Here is a 12,859-nt window from a genome sequence, read left to right on the forward strand (position 1 = left end):
ATTTGTAACCTTTTGATTAATGATAACATACATTTTAGTCATATATAGTTTTTTATATATATAAATATTACATATCTATCTATCTATCTATATATAATTTTGACGGTCTTTAAACATGCTGACTGGTTCTGAGCTTAAAGCACACGCATACAAACGCAATACTATTTTTTTATTACGTTTTTCATGTTATTTGACCAACTGTATACCTGTATCTCCTTCCAAAAGAAAGTTTCCCTGTCATAAAATCCAGAGAAGTCCTGAAATTGACGTAGAAGTTCGATGGGGGGCTGAGAACCATAACTGTCCAATTTGGGCATATTTAGATCATCCACAAACACCACGATCCTCTTATCCTTAGGCGCACCTACACAAAGTGAGAGGGAACAAAATGAGGATACGAGGTCAATGAAACGAGTGGAAAGAAAAGAACCAGCCCCCTGCACAGACATTTTTGGTGACAGGTGCTCAAGCCAAAAAAGGGCATCCATCGCCAAAATTATTCATACAAAAAAAAAAAGTAGTACGTATTTATGTTTTTATTTCTCTTAAAACAATCAACACAGTCAAAAATACAACTATTAAACGAGTTGAAGGGAGGCTACAGTGGAAATGAAAAAAGCCAACACACCCCTATTCAAATGACATGTTATCAAAGGAAAATGAGTGGGGCTGGGGGCAAGGCAGGAGCATATAGACCTAAATTCTCCCAAGGACCCAAATAAATGCCTGTCAGATTTCAAAACACTCTGGGTAAAATTGATCATAGAGAGAGCAATTTATATATATATATTTTTAATATTGATGAATAACAAATGGGCTGCAGTAAAAAGGGCACTTTTTCGTCCAGTGATGCAGGTGAGGTATAACTTAAAAAAGACTACCAACAAAAAAGTTAGATGCATCTCACTGGTAAGTGGTGGTATGTTTTTAGAATAGCTAAAGAAGGACTAAAACTTATTTTCTGAAAATAGCTGCACTTATAGCTACTCATGTGGTCCCCAAAGACCACATGAGTAGCCCTTGGGGCTATTACTACATAAGAGACCCCTGACCTAGTGGATATGTGTGCACATACCTGCAAGGAACATTAATGTGTCGATTGAGTGAGGATACAGCAGTGAAAATGACAAACATTATAACCAGCGATTAAAAAAATGAATGTGGGAGCAGATAAATTGAAGATCCAGTATGTGGTTGTAAAACTATTGTTATTATGATCTTTTTTTATTTATCACACTGTGGTGTGTGACTTAATGTGCTGTCCTATTTACCAAGCATGTTCTTCCTTTTTTTCTCCAGCTTAGACTCAATGATTTCTTGTGTGCGGGCAGAGGACGTCTGAGCAGAGAAGTTGATATAGACAGGAATGTAGCCACAAGTTTCTTGGATACTGTTGAGAAGGCCCCGAGCTATCACTGACTGTAAAAGACATAACTTTGTTTTAAATAACACTTTTGGGTTAGGTCATTGCATTCTACATCAATTATAAAGTTGAGTGAATTCTGAGAAATGGTAAAATAGTACAACACTAAGTTGCTGTGAACCAAGTCAAACGTATACACATACATTTGGGCTATTAATTTAAATATTTTCAGAATAATCATTGGCTTCCATCCTTAGGAACCTGGTCTACCACTGAAACAGCAAGATTAGTTGTGTTACTACTTGCTTTCCCCACTCCTGTGGAACCAGTGAAGAGTATAGAATGGCGGACTGAGAGGAGTTTCTCCATCAGATAGCCATAGCGGATAGTGTCTGCGGTGGGAACCAGCATCTCGAAGAAGGCTTGCTCGCTGTCGTATGTAAATAAAGGTATTATTTTCTCCCACTGCACGAATGAATTTTTGGTAAAGTTGATGAACACATCCCACAGGCCTCCATTGGTAGGAAGCTATAAAGATAAAATAAAAAGGCAATCACTAAAACACATGCAAATACTTATAATACAATATAAAATACAAATCAATGTCAAATTACCAGTAGATCTAAAGAATATTCAGCATTAAATAAACAGTTTGCTTTGTTTACATGCACTTAAAACAAATGCTACATCAAGTTGTGTTCTATTTTGTGTTCACATATTCAACAACAAGTGTAGATTCTCACAATGCCTGCAGTTACGGACGATATGGAGGGCTCTGCCTTTGTTTTATCAAATAAAGGAAATTAGCCTTTATTTCAACTTGCTCTTGGGCTGAGGAGCACATCATTTCTACCAACAAAGATCTTTTTGTCTGAACTGTTTATTGTTTTCTTCTATTACAAGCAGGATTCAGTACATTATTACCACATGCCATAAACTTTCCTATTCCTTTGCTTTAATTGATTTAATAACACTAAACTTCAGTTTACAATGGTCATTTCTACCAGTGAATATGTTGTGCAGTACCTTTGCATTGGTGTTGTCTTTAAATTGCTCTCTGACAAAGTTGTCAAAATCATCCCAGTAGCTACTGGGCAGGTTGCCTCCGATTGACCATAAGTAGCAAAATATGAAAGTCTGACAAAGTACATCAGTGAGGCGCTTGGAATCCTGCCATGCACCAAAACATAAAATATGTCATCTGAACATAGTGGAATGTTAGTTGGATGTACACACAATGAACCAATTGACTCACAGGGAGGAAAAAGTATGTGCACCCTTTGGAATTTCTTATATTTCTGCATAAATTGGTTATAAAATGTAGTCACAAGAATAAACAGAGTCTGCTTAAAGTAATACCACACATTTTTATAGAGCAAATTGTAAACATTCACAGGATAGGGATGAGAAAGTAAGTGAACCCTTGGATTTAATAACTGGTACACGGGGTAGGGCCAATGACTGCCAGTTGGGGACCTGTCAGTCATAGTAAAAGGGGGGAGGTGGGTTCTCACTTAGCTGCATGGTGGTGCTCCTGAGGCCGGGCCCCCCCTGGGCTGGATGACTGCTTGGCGTTGGGGCTCCCCTCTCATGACTCGCGGCTGCTCCCTGGATTGCCCCCCTTATCGTTCCCTTGTCGGGTGCCCCTATTCGCCCTCCTTTCCAACAAACAAAGGACACTCTCCCGCCCGCAGGTTGGCGGGGGGGGGCATCTGGCTCTCCTGGGGGTGGAGTGGGGGGTGGCGGTGCATGTGTGGCAAATTTTTTTTAACCTTATTGAGCATTCTGTGCTGTGCTCTTGCAATCATCTTTACAGGAAGGCCACTCATTGGAAGAGAAGTAACAGTGCTGAACTTTCTCCATTTATAGACAGTTTGTCTAACTGTGGACTAATTAGCATCATGACTTTTTGGAGATAATTTTGTAACCTTTTCCAGCTTTGTACAAGTCAACAATTCTTAATCGTAGGTCCTCTGAGAGCTCTTTCGAGCGAGGCATGGTACACATCAGGCAATGCTTCTTGACAAGAGACAACTTTAAACTGATTTGTGTTTTCTAGTAGCCAGAGCAGCTTTAAGCCACACCTCCAATCTTTTCTCATTAATTTGACTCATGGTTGGTTCACACCTGACTCTGATTAGCTCTTAGAGAATCTGTAGCCTAGAGTTTTCATAAAAATATGAAAACTGAAAATCAAGAGGGTTCACTTACTTTTTCCTCCCACTGTATCATACAGTCCTTGATAACAGTTCATAGATACTGTATTGTCTAAGGATCAAGTACCATATTAAAGTCTGGCCCATCTTTGCCGAGCAACAGTGACTCCAGCAGCGAACAAAGAGTGCAGACTTTACTTATGTCCACCTGGCGAATTGCTTGGATGCAATGTTTCAACACAAACTGGAGCCCTTCCTCCACATACTGCTGAAATAACTCAAGCAATAACGTCTTCACTGAGTCTGGAAGCTTGAAAGACAGCAAGATGTGATTCACAGTAAGGTTACAGATTTGTACAAATTTGTAATCTTCATTTATATCTGCTGGACAGATCAACAAACTCTCCAATTGCACAAGTGCATAAAATAACACTGCATTTTTTTATTTACTCTCAAATGACCAGAAACTGAGAGAGACTGAAAAACAGTTTGTCTCCTTAAATGTTAAATAAACATGAAAATTATGGCATCGATTAACTTTGATATATTGGGTTTGACATCAAAAGATGAATATGCAACAAGAGATCAACATTTTAGCTTATATTTTCAGGTATTTACATCTAAATCTGATACACAACTTAGGAGAGCATCTTTTTGTTTTAACCCAGCCATTTTTCATGTGAGCAATGCCTATTACCGTAATTTCTCATGTATAATGCGCACCCATGTATAATACGCACCCCCAAAGTTGACCTCAAAATTCTGGAAAACTCTTCTACCTATGTATCATGCATTTTTACAATGCATGAGTTTGCTTCTACCCATATGATCAAAACATGACGTATTATCTGTATTTTGTTAGTTTTTTAAAAATAATTATACTGAAGTTAAGCACTTTATTTGAACACGTTATACTTTCTTTTTATTTACTTGCTCTTATTTTGAAATTCAAAGCCCTACTTTTATTTACTAAATGAGAAAACACAATTGTGCCCATATGTTTGATTACCCAGGCAGAATTTGTAAGATGGGTACAATTCTTAAAAGGACCAGGTGAAACATACTTAATTTTATTTTAATGGAATATATATAATAAAATTAAACTGTCAAGCATTGCAGAAAAGCATTATCATTAAACAAAACATAACCATAAATAAATTAATGATATATATTAATATTAATATATCGGCTCACTGACCTCTCCAGATTTTAATGAACCACACCACTCGGGGGTGGGGGGGGGGGGGGGGGGCACTGATACACGGGGTAGGGCCAATGACTGCCAGTGGGGGACCTGGCCGTCATAGTAACAGGGAGGGGGGGTGGGTCTCACTTACTTGCGTGGCGGTGCTCCTGAGGCCGGGCCCCACGGGTTCCCTTGTCGGGTGCCCCTATCCGCCCTCCTTTCCAACAAACAAGGGACACTCTCCCGCCCTCGGGCTGGGCAGGGACTGGCTGCATTGCGGGCCCTGAGGGTTGGGGGGCCGTCTTGCTCTCCTGGGGGTGAAGGGTGGGGTTGCGTGGCGGGGCATGTGGGGCGGTTTGGCTGGGGGGTGGTGGCATTGGGTCTCTGCGGCCCCCACCAGGTGGCCAGTTGTCGGGGCACCTCGGTGGGGCCGGCGGGCCGCCCTGGGTCCCTCGGTGTCGGACATGTCCCGTCCGCCGGGCTGCTCTCGGGTGGACCCCTGGGCCTGATCCCGCCCCTCGATTGATTGGGTGAGGTCCTCAGATGCCGCGGTGCGGCCACAGCAATTACAGGACACTTCTGTCAGTCTTTGTGCATGTAAAACGGTATCAATTCATGTATCCGCAGACACACACCTCTAGGACTCTTTCACTGGGTGTGGGGTCATGCACTTACTGCGACAAATAACTCATGAATATGCAAATCGCTTGTGTATCCCCTCAGTTATACTCTCGTCCTGTAGACTTTTATAATTCACATAATTAATGCCACCACACTTCAGTTCTACAGTCGGATCCACGACCCTTGTCCTGCTTGCTTCTTCTCCTATCCTTGTCCTGTTCTATCTTGTCCTGTCCTTCCCTCACAGGGTGTAGCACTACAGCACCATGCAACACTCATATTTAATGTTTCATTGTTGTAGATAATGTAATGATTTACTTCTCTCATCCTGTTTACAATTAGTGCTTTTAACTTGTGTCTTTGTTTCTCTCTCCCTTCTAGAAACTTTGTTCTGTTCGACTGATTCTCAATAAATATCAATTAAAGAAACCACAGCGGCAGCTTTAAAACTCCACTGTGACACAGTAAAACTGTTCCGGCATAAAAGGGAAACAGATCCTCCATTCTGCTTGACCTAACAGTCAAACAGGACCAAAAAAACAAAAACAAAAAAAGACTTAATGGACAAAAGTACAGGGCTACACCAATTGATGCAAATCATTCAATAGCGAGAAGAATAGAAAGGCCAGGCATTTGCCCCAAAAATACAGATATGAGCCTAAGAAACTTTAAGCTAAAATGTTAATCTCTTGTCTCATATTCACATGATGATGTCAAACCGAAATGTTATAGTCTACAGCAAAAAAAAAAAAAAAAAAAAGCCTCACTCGTCCATATATTTGGAGGGGAGACTATATATTTTTTTATTGATCCAAACTAACATTAAGGGCAATCCTGAGATCTCAAGGATCATTAGAAGTCAGTCACTGCCATTAGGGCATACTGTAGGAGGCATTCCAAATCATACCGTGGAAAAATGAAATGAACTGTGCATAATGGAAACACATCTTGTTTTATAACCGTCACATTGGGAACATAATCCAACATGTAAATCTCGTACAGTAGAATTGATTGTAAACTAGAGTATTTTGCCAATCTTTAAAAATTTTAATTTGCCAGAAATGTTTCAAACACAAGCCTACTTTGGATCCGAGACCACTGATCCACGTCTGGACATAGGGCATCCACTTTAGATCATCTGGATCAATATAGACCATCCCACAGCGACTGACTGTGGCTGGAGATGCCACAGCCAAATCCTGGACCTAAGAAACAGAAAAAATGCCATTTATAAATGTCTCAGGGCATGCTGATGGAAAGACAAAATATGTTAGCAGTATGTAATATATGTACATATAAAAGTATGGTTCTGCAAAAGGTATTACCTCAAACACCATATGTATGGATGGTGAAAGTTTGATACGTTCACTGTTAGCCAGACAGAGCATCTTGTTATCATCCAGCACTGTATTCATGTTCTCAATCCACAGGGCATCAACGGGTCCATCACAAATAACCCACTTGTGGTCATCGGTGGCGTTATCAACTGCATCACGGACACTCAGCGCCATTAATCCATCACGCCATTCTAGGGTCAGTGAGTTAACCTGGATGCATATGTTTTTTAAAAAGCAAATGACGACTCAGAAGACTCAGACTCAGTGTTTACTGTATGTCCTAAGTGTACAGTATATTTCGTCATAGTGGCTTGTTTGCTGCAATACTAGAGTGGCTCCAACAACTTGAGACAAATTCCTTGTGTGTTTTTAACATACTTTGGCAATAAAGAAGACTCTGAATTCTGATTCTGAACGTTAGTGAATGTGCCAAAAGGCCATTATATCCCCACTGTTCATATTACCTCTCCATAGAGTTCTCCCATTGTGACAGATTTGGGGTTAAGAATATAGGTCTTGACAGGCTGATAGAAAGGGTTTTCATCCTTGTACTCAGAGTCATAAAGGGTATCCAGTGTGTCTGCCAAGATGGTGTAAACGGTGGTCTTTCCACCACCAGTGGGTCCAACCAACATGACACCGTGACGCACGATCATGGTCTCATACAGTTGGATAACCTGGTGTTCAAGATACAGCGGTAATGCAGACAATGTGGACAAGTTTTCAAGATTAAGTTTTTACAAAACTAGCCAAATACTATATTACCAGTAAATCTTAATTGACAGAGCCCTAGGAATTGACAGGGATTGGGTCCTGGTCACACAATACATATTGACTACAGCAATACTGTCTGATCACTATTCATTGCCATCTGATTATAACTACATTTATTTTCCCTAGAGATGAAAAAAGAAATCGACATTTATAATTCCCTTAGTCATTTGTACCTTATTGACCATGGCGGCCAGAGCCTGCAGGTTTCGCTTCAATATACAGTCCACAATGGTTGAGTACAGTATACCATAGTCATGTTCAGGAATGGTCACACCAGGAAACAGGTCACACAGGATACCACTAGAACATTTGTAAACAGTTACTGTAGATGCATCCAGAAACTATTCACAGTGCTTCACTTTTTACACATTTGTTATGTGACAGCCTTTTGTCAAAATCCTCCTCCTAATGACCTATTTTTGTTTGTTTTGTTTTTAAATTTTGCAAATGTATTTAAAAAAACAACAACTAAGAAATCACAAGTACATAAGTATTCAAACAGTATGCCATGAAACTCAAAATTGAGCTCAGGTGCATCCTGTTTTACCTGATCATCGTTGAGCTGTTTCTACAGCTTAATTGGATTTCCACCCGTGATAAATCCAATTGATTAGACATGATTTCAAAAGGCAAATATCTGTCTGTATAAGGTTCTACAGTTGACAGCACATGTCAGAGCACAAACCAAGAATAAAGTCAAAAGAATTCTCTGCAGACCTCTAAAACAGGATTATCTCAAGGCACAGATCTGGGAAAGGATACAAACTAATCTTTTCTGCTTTAAAGATTCCAATGGGCACCAAGGCTTGCATAATCCGTGAATGGAATAAATTTGAAACCACCAGAACTCAGAGCCGGCCGCCCGTCTAAACTAAGCAATCAGGGAAAAGTGCCTTAGTTAAGGAGGTGACCAAAAACCCGAAGGTTCCTGTCAGAGCTCCAGCGTTCCTCTGCGGAAAGAGGATAACCTTCCAAAGGACAACCATCTATAGTAATCTACCTACCAGGCCTGTATTGTAGTGACAGATGGAAGACACTCCTTATTAAAATGCCCATAGCAGCCCACTTAGAGTTAGAGACAAAATTCTCTGGTATCATGAGACAAGGCTTGAACTCTTTTGTGCTCATCGCCTGGCATGGTGGTGGCAGTATCATGCTGTGGTGATGTTTTTGGCGAGAGCCAAGACTTGAATCCAATTGAACATATTTTCGGAAAGTTGAAAATGGTTAAAAACCGATGCTCCCCATTCAGCCTGATGAAGCTTGACGGGTGTTGCAAAGAGGACTAAGTATTGGGTAAAACTGCCCAAAGATAAAGTAGGTGTGCCAAGTGTACGGCATTATATTAAAAAAGACTTAAGGCTGTAATTGCTGCCAAAGGTGCATTAAAAATGTTTTATATGTTGTCATTATGGGGTATTGTGTGTAGAATTTTGAAAAATATAAATTATAGTAACTCCTCTTTGGACTAAGGCTGTACCATAATAAAATATGGAAAAAGTGATGCACTGTTAAACCTTTCTGGATACACTGGTTATAGTAGCAATGCAAAGAAGTATGCTTTAAGAATGACAGAATAACCAATTTTACTGGAAATAACAAGAAAGAGAATGATCAAACTGATACCTCCTAATAGAATTGCATTCTTACCCGAACAGTTCTGCATCATCTGTTAGGAATTTGGGGAGGTTGGAATCCCTCAGAGCTCTGATCAGAACCACATCCTCAATGAGGTCAGGGTTCTGTCTCTTAAGAGACCTAAAGACAGATCATCAGATGATATATACTATACTATACTATACTATATATAGAAGTACAGATAAAGGAACAAAACCACACAAACATTTTCCTTTTGAGAAAATAATCATGCATTTGTTGAAATATGTTTAACAATACATTTCCCTTCCCTCTTGCGATCAACGTCTTAAACACCTGACCTACAATTCCATTACAACATGCTGGCAATTTTTTGACTTGAGTTCGTTGTCACATTTCTGTGGGGCCAATTATGTATTACTCGTGCACTCACTGTAGTTGTCTCGCCATGCTGCACTATTTGCATCTACTGGGCACTCATGCCAGAGTAGCATCTGCCCCATTTGCACACTGATTGAGGAGTATCTGTAACATTTGCACAACCAACATTGTCCCAGATTATCGCACTACTCGTCACTTTAAACCGCATACACTCCTTGAAGTCTCAGCGCCCTTTGCAGAATGGTCATTGCACCGGACTATTGCAATATTAGTCATTCGAATTGCTCTAAGTGCTAGAGGACTCTGCATCTTTTTGCACAATTGTCAAAAAAAAAAAAAAAAAAAAAAAAGTACCGGCATTACGAGATAACTAGCAACCCTTTACTGCTCAGTGACTGTTTTTTTTTGTCAATGTCTTTCTGTCTCCAAATTGTTCTGTAAATTGACTGTCTGTTGTCGTACTAGAGCGGCTCCAACTACCGGAGACAAATTCCTTGTGTGTTTTTTGGACATACTTGGCAAATAAAGATGATTCTGATATTGTTTTATGTTACGAAGAAGTTCTTTTTCAGAGAAGATCAATAAGGTTTGGTCTGTTTATCATAACTGGAAAGAAACAAAGTCAGCGCTGACTTCAATGTAATAAAAGATGCACGCATTCAGCTAAAGTGAGGTAATCATTTAATAATGCACATTTCTTCTGATCCTGACAACAAGTTTGCGATCCAAGATAGGACTCAGGGCAATATAGTTATCAAAGTGGTGGCTAATGAATGTGTGGAATTGGCAGACTAAAAAGGAGACAGAATGTGGGACCAACAAGGAAAAGACCTGCAATGAATTGTGTCAATTGCTAGAGTTCCCTAATAAGCCACGAACCAACAGTCTAAGAGTGTCATGAGCATCTGCCTTTAATGCACTCAAGGAGCCCAAGAACAACTGTGGATATTGCTTTAAAGCTCAGTCTTAGAGTGTTAGCCACTACATCCTTTAAAAAAAATATTAAAAAATCTATCAATCGTTTTGTTCGTAAGTACTGTCATATTACTTCTTCTAACGACTCTTACGTAGTAATATACTTTTTTTAATGTACTGTTTGCTATGTGTTCATGCAAAACAAAACAAAAAAGATGCATTGAGTATTACATAAATAACAACATCCCTCTGTGACTTTTCAGGAAAATAGGTGTTATATAGTGCATGTGTGATTCTCTCACCCTGCCATGACAAGAACCGATTTGACGGCTCTCATCCCAAAGTCGTAGTGGTCCTGCTGGGACAGCTGCTCAGAGCACAGTTTGTACATTTGGGTCATCTTTCTTGCTAAAGTCTTACTGGACTCAAATCCCTCCGAGTATAAAATCACCTGCATAGAGAAAGAGTGAGATTAAGGTACAAACACAGGTAAAGGGGCCATGCAGTTTAGCAAATGGTAGACAATGTGGTGAGACACGTGAGATGTGTTTGTATTCCGTTGTAAAGTTGTGTATAAGTGGTTCAATGTTAACATTTGGCATGTCCAGTAAAACTATTACCTCAGCAATGAGTGCATAGTTTGGCACCATCATGGCTACGGGCCTAAAGAGAGATTTAAGGTTATCAGGTAGCTCTGATCTTCCAGCATAGCCTGGGTTCATGGTAATAAATGCAGCACAGGTCATCACCAGCTTGATCTCTCGGCCCTCAAATCGAAACTTTGTCATCTAAAACCAAAGACAAGTGCTGATACGTTTGCGTTACGACTTGCAAAAATGTCTGATTATAGTTGCATTTCTGAACATTTGTACGTACCTTAGCAGCTTTGGCATTCCGTATGGTTATGAGCTGCTGTGCAATGACTGACAACACCTCAATATCGATTCGATTAAACTCATCAAAACAGCACCACGCACCAGACTGAGCGAGTCCACTGAAGAAACGCCCCATCATCTGAAGGAGAGATATGGTTTGTTACACTGAATAAAGGATAGGAAAATATATATTATTATTTTAGAGGATTTTTTAATGTGAGTGTGAATGATTGTTTGTCTATAAGTGCCCTGCAAGTGGCTGGCGACCAGTTATGGGTGTACCCCGCATATCACCCCGAGTTACCTGGGTTAGGCGCCAGCACGCCCCCGCGACCCTAATGAGGATAAGTGGTATGGAAAATGGATGGATGGATGGATTTTTTTTTATTTTCTTCTCATATTAATGGAGGCAACACAGAGGGGGATGTGGTTTGCACATCTGCCTCACAGTAAAACCATTCTGGGATTTAATCTCATCTGGGGACTTTTTCCCTGGCTCTCCTAGTACTCGGCCTTCCTCCCACATTCCAAAAAACATGTTTTTGTTTTTTTTTAGTTCATTTAGCGGTTAAAACTCTAAACAGACAATAGGTACGAATGGTCGTTTGTATGTGCCCTGACTGGCTGTGGACCAGTCAACGTCTACCCCGCTCCTTGCCCTGAACAGTTTAAGCAATAACACAAATGGATGAATGGACTCCACACTGTGTTCTAAATTATTATGTACATATGATTAAAGTTGAATAAACATTTGAGATTTAGTTTTACTGGGGCCATTTTACACTTCGTTGGATGGCAGTATACCTGAAAATAGCAACACTTGAATAATCAAATGAGAAACAGGCAGAAACTATCTTATGACATACCATTTCAATGGATAAGAGAGTGTCATCCATCTATTCATTTTCTATCTCAATTATCCTCATTTGGGTCACGGGTAAACTAGAGCCTATCCCAGCTGACTTTGGGTGAGAGGCGGCGTATACCCTGGACTTTTTTCCAGCCAATAGGAGAGAATTAAGGTGATATCGAAGAGGGGCTCCATCTTAACATGCAACCTGATTGGAAAGATTTTTTTAAATAATACATTTTATTTGTGATAATGAAATGTAATGCTCCAGTATTGGAGTTTTTGTTGTTGCTTTGTGAAATCAGGTGACAAAAAAAACTATTGTCATTGTCATGGTTTTGTTCAATAAAATCCTGATTAAAATCCAGGTGCAAAAAATTGTATTTGATGTCAATCATACCGACATTTTAAGAATACTAACATAGCATATGTTGAAAAATTTGTAAAATTGTGTATATTGATGGAAATATTAGCTGAATGGGTATTTGTCAACCGATTATTTCTATAAATTTACAAATTAATGTATTGAAGCCTTAAGCTGATGCTGTCCTCATAACTAGAAGGGCAGGAAGTTGCAGGAAAAAATAAGATACACAACAAAGTACAGCATCTCATTAGTTCACTATGATGAAATGGAGAAAGGCATAAGCCTTGATTGCTTTGGCAACAGTGCCATCTAACAGGACCATATAATACATGCAGTAATTGTGAGCCTGCAACAGTGAATAGAGATAACACGTTTAGTTGTCCACTTGAAAATGTGCTCCAAATCCATGTGATTGCAAATCTCTTGTACATAGCCCTT

At 39.8% G+C, this 12,859-nt stretch overlaps 1 protein-coding gene across 3 annotated transcripts in view; it reads right to left on the reverse strand.

Annotated features, from left to right (window-relative positions):
* Positions 1–12,859, reverse strand: part of dnah6 (dynein, axonemal, heavy chain 6) — a 65,877-nt gene that overhangs the window by 35,000 nt on the left and 18,018 nt on the right. For all 3 annotated transcript variants that reach the window (XR_009788063.1, XM_061769932.1, XM_061769933.1), the window contains exons 31-43: positions 11,206–11,343; positions 10,950–11,117; positions 10,632–10,780; positions 9,088–9,195; positions 7,611–7,737; positions 7,128–7,340; positions 6,652–6,873; positions 6,409–6,531; positions 3,647–3,829; positions 2,390–2,533; positions 1,670–1,891; positions 1,272–1,419; positions 207–364 (exon numbers count right to left, since the gene is read on the reverse strand). Coding sequence is in view for 2 of the 3 variants with exons in the window: in XM_061769932.1 (XP_061625916.1) it covers positions 207–364; positions 1,272–1,419; positions 1,670–1,891; positions 2,390–2,533; positions 3,647–3,829; positions 6,409–6,531; positions 6,652–6,873; positions 7,128–7,340; positions 7,611–7,737; positions 9,088–9,195; positions 10,632–10,780; positions 10,950–11,117; positions 11,206–11,343 (2,103 nt within the window). In the remaining variant the exon portion in view is untranslated. The remainder of the gene's footprint in view (positions 1–206; positions 365–1,271; positions 1,420–1,669; positions 1,892–2,389; positions 2,534–3,646; positions 3,830–6,408; positions 6,532–6,651; positions 6,874–7,127; positions 7,341–7,610; positions 7,738–9,087; positions 9,196–10,631; positions 10,781–10,949; positions 11,118–11,205; positions 11,344–12,859) is intronic.

This window comes from Phyllopteryx taeniolatus, chromosome 4 (assembly GCF_024500385.1).
Source record: "Phyllopteryx taeniolatus isolate TA_2022b chromosome 4, UOR_Ptae_1.2, whole genome shotgun sequence".
NCBI classification, from domain to species: domain Eukaryota; kingdom Metazoa; phylum Chordata; class Actinopteri; order Syngnathiformes; family Syngnathidae; genus Phyllopteryx; species Phyllopteryx taeniolatus.